We start from the raw sequence: 10,705 nt of genomic DNA, 5'->3' as shown, positions 1-10,705 counted from the left end.
AAAGAAACAATAAGATTTATAGTCTCCTTGTGATTTGAATTTCTTTAAGGAATTTCATGACCGCTTTGCTTGTGGATTCTGTTTCTAGATTTAATAAGTTATTCAGTGGTAACGGTTTCTTTATTGCCTTCTTTAATTCTTCTCTTTCTTTGGAATAATATCTGCATATAAGTAATACATGTTTTACAGTTTCTACCTCATTACAGTATGGGCACATCCCAGTGTCGTGTTTTCCTAAAATGTATAGGCTGCTGTTTAAACCTGTGTGCCCTATTCTTAGTCTAGTAATCCATGTTTCCTCCTGCCGTGAGAATGAGATGTTTTTCCTATTTGTTACCTTTTGCTGGATATTATACAAGTGTCTCCCTTTTCCTTCTTTACTCCATTTTTCCTGCCATACTTTTTGAATACCTTCTTTAATTATTGTTTTAAATTCTAATTTACTTAGTGGGATCTGTACTTCTACCTGTTCTGATTGTGTTGCTTCTTTTGCCAGCTTATCTACCCTTTCATTTCCCTCAATACCTATGTGTGCTGGAATCCAGGTGAACTGTAACTGTACATTTTGTTGATTTATTATGTAAATCATCTGATGTGCTTCATCAACCAAATCTTGTCTACTTGTGGATTTACCGGTTTGTATGCTTGTTAGAGCGGACATTGAGTCTGAACAAATTACTGTTTTATGTGGTTTAGCTTCTTCTACCCAGTGTAGTGCTAATATAATGCCCATCATCTCTGCAGTGAATATTGAGATGTGATCTGTGGTTCTCTTTTTTATTGTTCTGTTGTATTTGGGTATGTAAACTGCCACGCCCGTTTTACCTGTTGGCTCTTTAGACGCATCTGTGAATATTTGTACTACTTCATTATATGTTTCATGAAGGTACTGTTGAATGTTTTGATGACCTCTAGTCTTGATTATATATTTTTTTTCTAGGTTGACTGCCGGATATACGAAAAGCCACGGCGGGATTGTGCTCATGGTAACGGTTTTATTGCACTGTATATTTCTAATTCCCATATTCTCTGCTTCTTTGTCACCATACCATCCGAAACTATTTTGCACCTTGTGCCCGTACTCCCAGCATTCTTTTAAAACTTGTTTTGTGGGATGTGAACTTTCATGTCCTTTCAAGTTAACCCAGTATGCAAGAGAGAGCTTTAGCCTCTTGAGACTTAACGGCATCTCTCCTGCTTCTATTTGTAATGATGGGATAGGGGAAGTTCGAAATGCTCCACAACACAGTCTGAGAGCTTTGGCCTGCACCCTATCTAGTTCAGCTATTGTAGATTTTGCTGCTGATTTATATACTGTACTTCCATAATCAAGCTTTGATCGAATCACTGCTATGTAAATTCTTTTCAATGAGAGACCTGCTGCCCCCCAGTTGTACCCTGATAGACATTTCAGTATATTGATGGCCTTCTTACATTTATCAATTACTTTTTGTACATGAGTTTTAAAAGTGAGCTTAGAGTCGAACCACACTCCTAGATACCTAATTTCACTGACCTGCTTTAGTGTTTGTCCATATAACTTTTTTTTTAGGTCTATTGTAGGTCTAACCCTTTTTTTCGTGAAACAGATGTTTTGTGTTTTTTCGACTGAGAGATGAAATCTTATTGCTGATTGCATTCTATACTGTAGGTTATCGATGTTCCGACCCCTTACCCATAATGCCCCATCATCTGCATATAACGCTCTGCTTACCCTTTGATCCACTCCATCAAAGATGTCGTTAATCATAATATTAAATAATGTTGAGCTGCATACACTTCCTTGTGGGGTGCCATTTTCTATTGTGAATGTTCTTGATGATTCCACACCTACCCTGACCTCGATTGTTCTGTTTTCTAGAAAGTCCTTTATCCAATTAAACATTTTACCCCCAATTTCCATTCTATTCAGTTTCATTAAAAGACCTTCTTTCCAAAGCATATCATACGCTTTCTCTATATCAAAAAATGTTGCGAGCACAGTTTCTTTATTAACTTGCGCTTTCCGTACTTCATTCTCTAGGCAAATCACTGGGTCCATTGTTGTTCTTCCATTACGAAAACCACTCTGATAGGGTGATATCAATCCTCTACTTTCTAGTCTGTACAATAGTCTTTTGGTTATCATTCTTTCCATCAATTTACATAGATTAGATGTTAAGTCGGCACTGAGTCGATCCACGAACATGCTAATATAGCGCTAATAGAGTGCAGGTGTTGTGAGTTAAGCTAACGAGCGCGGTGGTGTCTGGTCTTTGTAGTTCTTTTTGAACTACAGGGCATTGCCCTACGCTCTCAGTACTTAAATGGTAATTATTTGACATTAAGAAAATAAAATATTGCTTTAAAAAGCAAAAACAGTCAACAGTTGCCTGTACTTCATCAGCCTAATCCACTTAGCAAACTGACTGACTGGAAACTGCAACACATTCTGAAAACAAAAGTAGAAGGGTATTATCTTAGCACTAAAGGAATTTCTAAATCACAATCATCGATGTTATTAGCCGATATGAATACTTATTTTTGGATTTAGAGCGTTTAGCAGACTCTCTTATCCAGAGAAGTTTTTTCCATCAACAAACATTTCCTTAAAGTCTCAGCTCGTATCTCAGCATGTCTGCGAGATATCTCACAATGGATGTTGGCTCATCATCTAAAACTCAATCTCAGCAAGACAGAGCTGCTACTTATTCCTGGAGATCAGTCTCCAACCCAGGACCCTGTCATCTCTCTTGATGACTCCCAGATCAGACCATCTGATAAGGTAAGAAGCCTTGGTGTTGTCCTGGATAACCAGCTGACCTTCTCTCCATGTGTGGCCAACATGACAAGATGGTGCCGGTTCCTCCTCTACAACATCAGGAAGATTCGAGCATTTCTCTCCATGGAAGCTACTCAGATTCTGGTCCAGTCACTCGTAATCTCACGGTTGGACGACTGCAACTCCCTCCTGGCAGGAGCTCCCATGGCCACTATTAAACCCTTGCAGCTCATTCAAAATGCAGCTGCCCGCCTGGTTTTTAACCAGCCCAAACACTGCCACATCACCCCACTGCTGCCTCATCATCACCCCACTGCTGCCTCATCATCACCCCACTGCTGCCTCATCATCACCCCACTGCTGCCACATCATCACCCCACTGCTGCCTCATCATCACCCCACTGCTGCCTCATCATCACCCCACTGCTGCCTCATCATCACCCCACTGCTGCCACATCATCACCCCACTGCTGCCTCATCACCCCACTGCTGCCACATCATCACCCCACTACTGCCTCATCATCACCCCACTGCTGCCTCATCATCACCCCACTACTGCCACATCATCACCCCACTACTGCCTCATCATCACCCCACTGCTGCCTCATCATCACCCCACTGCTGCCTCATCATCACCCCACTGCTGCCACATCATCACCCCACTGCTGCCTCATCATCACCCCACTGCTGCCACATCATCACCCCACTGCTGCCTCATCATCACCCCACTGCTGCCTCATCATCACCCCACTGCTGCCACATCATCACCCCACTGCTGCCTCATCATCACCGCACTGCTGCCTCATCATCACCCCACTGCTGCCTCATCATCACCCCACTGCTGCCACATCACCCCACTGCTGCCTCATCATCACCCCACTGCTGCCTCATCATCACCCCACTGCTGCCACATCATCACCCCACTGCTGCCTCATCATCATCCCACTGCTGCGTTCTCTTCACTGGCTTCCTGTAGCTGCACGCATTCAGTTTAAAACACTGATGCTCGCCTACAAAGCCAAAAATGGACCAGCCCCAAGCTACCTTCGGGGTCCAATCAAACCCCGCTCTGTACCACGCAACCTCCGAGCCACTAGTCTCGCTCGACTTGATCCTCCACCCAGGACTCGAGGAAGACGAGCATCAAGGCTCTTCTCTGTTCTAGCACCCAAGTAGTGGAATGAACTTCCTCTGTCTGTCCGAACATGCTGTCTTTAAAAAACGATTAAAAACCTTCATCACCTTTTTACTGAGCACTTAAGCTGACCTGTACTTACTAACTAACACTCTTTTTCATTTCTATATAAAAAAAAAATAATAAAAAAAACCACTTTGGTTCTAACAGGTTTTAGCAGATTTGTGTTCTTGAACTGTTGTTACTTAAACTAGAGTAATGAAATGTTTACTATGGAAGCTCTTCTGTAAGTCGCTCTGCATAAGAGCGTCCGCTAAATGCCGAAAATGTAAATGTCAAAGATGAGGATCACAAACCTGCTATAAAAACAAACAAAAAAACTAAAATTTTTAAAAAGGCTAACACTTTAGATCAAAATAAAAAGGGAAGTGGCCCTTATTGAACACTTTGTGCTTTTTATGCACCACTCTTGGTTGATTGATTGATTGAATGGTTGGATAGGTGGATAGGTGGATAGGTGGATGGATGAATGGACAAACAAATAAGCAAGATGACATTGGAATGACACAATATCACCACCACCATATTTTACAGTGGAAATGATGTCACATTGCTTATGTTTTACATCCTTTGTTCGATTCAGGTAAAAGCCTTCACCCTTAGTGGAAGGTTTCACCTTAAGGGCCGTTTCACAATTTCTAGTAAGTGATTCTTATTTGGAACTTCTCAAAATCCTTTTGGTGTGTAATTTTGCAACCTTGTTATTTAAGAGTGAAAGCCTCCGTTTCACAACTGTTGTGATGTCATCGTTCTTCCGGCAGTGGCGGCATGATTTCCTGTGAATGCTAAAATACGGTGAGGAATTCATGTAGTGAGGTTTGACCTCTGTGTGGAGGCATGGCTAATGAAGGGAGTTTCAGCAAATTTTGACACCCTACACCAAAAGTGCAACCCAAACCGTCCACAACGACGTGCCATACAATATGCCATCCAGGAGAGCGCTGAAGCACCATGACACAGCAAAAACACACACACACACAGACACACACACACACACACACACACAGTCAGCGTCACCTTAACACACAATACATACTAAACACTTCCTACTACTAATATCCTGTACTGACATCTTTGGTGATGCTGTTTCTGTGTTTATTCACATTTACACAAGAACGTTCTGGTGTTCTTTTATTGGTTTGATTAAGTATGTTTATTTTTAGCCTTTCATCAACTGTCCAGAATTTAAAGCATCATCTCTAAACATTATATCTCACTTTATTACTTACTGTATACTTTTATGATTTCTATGTTTTTGTGGTAGCTATGTACAGTGTGTTTTTGCATTAATAATAGCTGATAAGCAACACTGCAAAACAGAACAGAACTTCATTCGATGACAATATTTTCCCAAAAAACTAAATCTACACTATATGACCAAAAGTATTTGGACACCTGACCAAACAAATGGTATGAAAATAGAGTGACCTCTGAGTCCTTTTTACTCCTTTGCTTTCATGTGTTCTAATTGTTAGCTTTGCAGGACTGTATTTTCTACATTAGTAGACATTTTGTGCTCATCTGTGCTCATCCATTCTGGGTTAATTCATTAGTTAATTCATTATTTTTTAAAGGCCAGTGATAGCTCAGTGGTTAAGGTACTGGACTAGTAAACAGAAGGTTCCCAGTTCAAGCCCTGCCACCACCAAGTTGCCACTGTTGGGTCCCTGAGCAAGGCCCTTAACCCTCAATTGCTCATTGTGTAAGTCGCTTTGGATAAAAAGCGTCTGCTAAATGCTGAAAATGTAAAAATGTAAATGTAAATTTTTTGTATATTATTATGAGTAATTAGAGTAATTAATATCAGACCCTCCTAATATCTTCAGAAGATGTGCGTAAGCCTGCTATGACATCTACAAGAATAAAAAGCAGTGCAAGGTCCTCCAAATACCTTCAGGGGGTATTCTAGAGCCTCAGGTGGGTTTAAGAGTCTCCTAGAACACCGGCAAGCAGTGTGAGACCCCCTCAGGACGTCACAGTTGAGTGTGAAAGCCTACTACAATGTCCAGAATTGGCATAAGAACCTCCAAAACTAAAAGGTGTTTGAGACAGTGTCCAGTCCCATGAATGATTTATCACGATGCAGGTTCACCATTATCAGCGTTACTGTAAATATGTTTACTGTAAACTGGAACCAGATCTCGCAGTTATTATTTTGTTTTGTTTTTTCGTTCGTTTTTCTCTAAATTTAGTCGTATCCAATTCCTTGATCATATTTCACCTTTACTGCTGCAGACCTTCATGACATCCACAAGAACAACGAGACTCCTAGAACATCCAAAAGCTCAGGAGGTATTTTAGAGCCTCCTAATACTGTCAGATGCGTTTAAGAGTATCCTAGAACACCGGCAAGCAGTGTGAGACCCCCTCAGGACATCACAGTTGAGTGTGAAAGCCTACTACAATGTCCATTATTGGCATTAGAACCTCCAAAACTAAAAGGGGCTTGAGACAGTGTCCAGTCCCATGAATGGTTTATCGCAATTCATGTTCACCATTATCAGCGTTAATGTAAATATGTTTACTGTAAACTGGAACCAGATCTTGCAGTGATTGTTTTGGGGTTTTGTTCATGCATTTTTCTCCCAATTTAGTCGTATCCAATTCCTTGATCATATTTCACCTTTACTGCTGCAGACCTCCATGACATCCACAAGAACAACGAGACTCCTAGAACATCGGCAAGCAGTGTGAGACCCTCCCAGGACATCACCGTTGAGTGTGAGAGCCTCCTAAAACTAGAAGGGCTTTGAGACCATCCTAATTCTGCTTAGAGAACATCCACAGCTCCAGGGTCTTGGGGGCCAGGAGTAACAGTCGTGTCTTATCTCTATAAACCTGCCAGTATGTGGCGCTCTATGTGTGAGTGAGTGATGCCCTGTAATGGATCTGTAGCCTGTCAGGCACCCAATGTTTTTGGGTAAATAATGCAGAAATCTCGGTCATAGGTGGTGGTGCTTGTTGCTCTTTAATGCCTTTACCTGAATTTAAAGCACTTTTTTGGTTTTCCAGCCAAAAGTCAGGCAAGAATCAGTACAGCAGAGTAGAACTTTGTTAGGCCTCTGAATGGTTAATACCAACCATACTGGACATTCCAAAATGCATTATAATGCACCAACGTACTAATAACAGACCTCTCATAGACCAAACGAAAATAAATGAGGTCCAGGGCAGTTGTACCTGTACGAAACATGTCAAGGTCACATCCCTCCCTTACTCATGGGAGCCTGTATGTCGTCTTTGATTTAAAAACACAAGCACATTATAATATTTAATCCTGTGGTAAATGAGTTAAAGATTAATTGCTTCCATGAAACTAAACCTCGCTTTCAGTGGTTGAGCGCTTTTACCGGGAAGAGCCAGAAGATTGTGTACATACAACACAGCAACACCAAATAAACTTCCTTCACCTGCTGTGAGCACCGTTTCTAATGAACCGACACGTGATAGTGCGACAGGTAGGTAGGTGAGTAGATACGTAGGTAGGTAGGTGGGTAGGTAGGTGTGGTCGGACGTGCCAGCAGCCTGTAAGGTTGTAGATTTCTCCTCAAGGACATGTGTAAACAAGTGCCCGTTACTCGGGTATTTTAAATGCCTGCATGGGTAAGTGATTAATGCTTTTATTTTCCTAATTTCTTTTTTATTTTCCTATTAAATTAACACTTCATTAAGTATTTGACAGTGTACTGTGTCTAATCTAACACTAATCAGGAGCTATAATAGACTTTAGTATGAAGTCAGTACTTTACTGACTTCCAAGGTGAACAGATCTGATGTCACTAATGAATGTTTAATTATTATGTGATATAAACTAAAGGTATTTCCCAAAAAGATAAAGATTAATGTCATAGACTGACGTGTACTGGAGCTACTGAGGAGCTTGTTTGATTGTGGTGGGTGTTCTGTTCTATTAGTGTCACAATATTCGATTCACACTGAATTTATTTCTACACTATATTGCCAAAGGTATTTGCTCGTCCACCTTCACACACACATCAACCTGAGTGACTCCCATTCTTAATCCATAGGGTTTAATATGATGTCGCCACCCTTTGCAGCTATAACAGCTTCAACTCTTCTGGGAAGGCTTTCCACAAGGTTTAGGAGTGTGTTTATGGGAATTTTTGAGCATTCTTCCAGAAGCGCATTTGTGAGGTCAGACACTGATGTTGGACGAGAAGGCCTGGCTCACAGTCTCTGCTCTAATTCATCCCAAAGATGTTCTATCGGTCAAGTTTTTCCACACCAAACTGGCTCATCCACGTCTTTATGGAGCTTGTGCTTTGTGCACTGGTGCGCAGTCATGTTGGAACAGGAAGGGGCCATCCCCAAACTGTTCCCACAAAGTTGGGAGCATGAAATCATCCAAATTCTCTTGGTGTGCTGAAGCATTAAGAGTTCCTTTCACTGGAAAGGGGCCGAGTCCAACTCCTGAAAAACACCCCCACACCATAATCCCCCCTCCACCACACTTTACACTCGGCACAATACAGTCAGACAGGTACCGTTCTCCTGGCAACCGCCAAACCCAGACTCGTCCATCGGATCGCCAGACGGAGAAGTGTGATTCGTCACTCCAGAGAACACGTCTCCACTGCTCTAGAGTCCAGTGGCGGTGTGCTTTACATCACTGCATCCGGTGATGTAAGGCTTGGATGCAGCTGCTCGGCCATGGAAACCCGTTCCATCAAGCTCTACACACTGTTCCTGAGCTAATCTGAAGTCCACATGAAGTTTGGAGGTCTGTAGTGATGGACTCTGCAGAAAGTTGGTGACCTCTGTGCACTATGTTCCTCAGCATCTGCTGACCCGCCCTGTCATTTTACATGGTAACACTTGGTGGCTGAGTTGCTGTCATTCCCAATCGCTTCCACTTTGGTCTAACAGCACTGACAGTCGACTGTGGAATATTTAGTAGTGAGGAAATTTCACCACTGGACTTGTTGCACAGGTGGCATCACGGTACCACGCTGGAATTCTTGTGTGTAGAATGTGTGTAGAAGCAGTCTGCATGCTGAGGTGCTTGGTTTTATACACCTGTGGCCATGGAAGTGATTGGAACACCTGAATTCAATGATTCGGATGGGTGAGTGTATACTTTTGGCAATATAGTGTATATAGAGAGAATCAAAATAAACCAAAGAACCAGTTTAATCGAACTACTTAATGGAAATGCATCTGTTGTTCATTATATTAAATAAGTAAAATGTTAAATTAAACACAGTACTATAATAAATAAGTGTTGTGTTTGATCATGACTCTGTCCAGTCCCATGAAGTCTGCAGGTTCACCATCATCAGCGTTACTGTAAATATGTTTACTGTAAACTGGACCTAGATCTCACAGTGATTATTCTGTTTTTGATTTTGTTTTTCATGCATTTTCCTCCCAATCTAGTCGTATCCAATTCCCTGATCCAGAGCGGTAGAGAGAACAGAGTGGCGACACTCCCATAGGGAACCGTTGGAAGGGGGGCGGGAAATTTTTTCTGCGCAGCTTCCGGGTTGTGGAGCTCTGTATAGTTCCAAACAACCCATAGAGCCCCATTCATTTCCACTACTTATCAAACATTTTTAGCTGTATGTTGCTTTGTTTTAAAAAAATTATGAATTTAATGTCATTAATATACTTAATACTGTTATTGTTTAGCATTTGCTCAGCACTAAATGTTACATGTTTATCTTAATTAATAGGTATAACCCAATTTAGCTTAGTCAGTTAAGTTTAATTAATGACACTAGAGTCTTTTCACCTAAAATGAGTTGATTAATCAAGAGTCTTGTTACAGAAATGATCATAAAACATTAGAACCACAATAAATCATTATACTTTTACTTTCATACTTAAGTACATTTGAAGGTAAATTTAGTTTAGTACTTTAGTGGAGGTAAAGAGTATTTTTACTTTTACTGGAGTAATATGTTACCTTGGATATCTCTACTTTAACTCAACTACATGGTTTGTGTACCTTGTCCACCACTTACATTAGACAAAATGAACTAGTGCATATTCATAATGAATTCATTAATGTATTACATGTAGGAATCAATTATTAATCACTCATGAAATAAGAGATGAATGAAGCTATTTCATGTACCTGCACTATAATGTTTTTGGTACGGTAGTGTGTTTATGAATCTGTTCATTCAGTGCAGGTAAACCTTATGAATCCAGCACATGACTTAGTGTTTAGCCAAAATGATTATTATTATGAATCCTCAGGAAAGTGAAGGGAGATTAGTTTATGCAAAAACAAAACATAAAAAACTTTAATGTCTATACTGTATATTGTCTCTACTACTTAATGATATGGCATTATGTAATGTATGCTAATATAATGTACTGTGTGTTAACAAGAACGACCTATTAACAAGTCATTATAAACATCAATCTTCCACTTTATATACCAAATTGACATTAAAGCAGATGCAGTAAATGTAAACGCAGTTGAAAATACCCAGAAATTGTACAAATGTTTATTATTTGCCGTTTAATATTTCATTTACTGCTGCCTGTCCCATATGAGAACATGACAGCGCCGGGTTTGTTTGGAACTATTGGAGGGTTACATGAACCACGTGACCGCGTAGCGGCGAGATCAAGGAGTGTCGCAACCCTCTCTATCTACGGCTCTGCCCTGATCGTATTTCACTTCTACTGTTGCAGACCTCCACTACCGACCGCTTCTTTCACTACAACCCTTCCTTTCATGAGCCAATCGTTGTCTGTACAGGCACCCGGCCGGCCGT

General features: G+C 41.0%; 1 protein-coding gene across 1 annotated transcript in view; it reads left to right on the top strand.

Moving 5' to 3' along the window:
• Nucleotides 1–9,210: 9,210 nt before the first annotated feature.
• Nucleotides 9,211–10,705, top strand: part of LOC134310037 (ATP-dependent translocase ABCB1-like) — a 31,485-nt gene continuing 29,990 nt past the window's right edge. The window contains exon 1 of the mRNA XM_062991553.1: nucleotides 9,211–9,241. Coding sequence (XP_062847623.1) covers nucleotides 9,211–9,241 — 31 coding nt within the window. The remainder of the gene's footprint in view (nucleotides 9,242–10,705) is intronic.

Source organism: Trichomycterus rosablanca, chromosome 3, assembly GCF_030014385.1.
Source record: "Trichomycterus rosablanca isolate fTriRos1 chromosome 3, fTriRos1.hap1, whole genome shotgun sequence".
NCBI lineage: Eukaryota > Metazoa > Chordata > Actinopteri > Siluriformes > Trichomycteridae > Trichomycterus > Trichomycterus rosablanca.
Note: the sequence above shows the minus strand (reverse complement) of the source record. Positions and strands in the feature narration are given on the sequence as shown.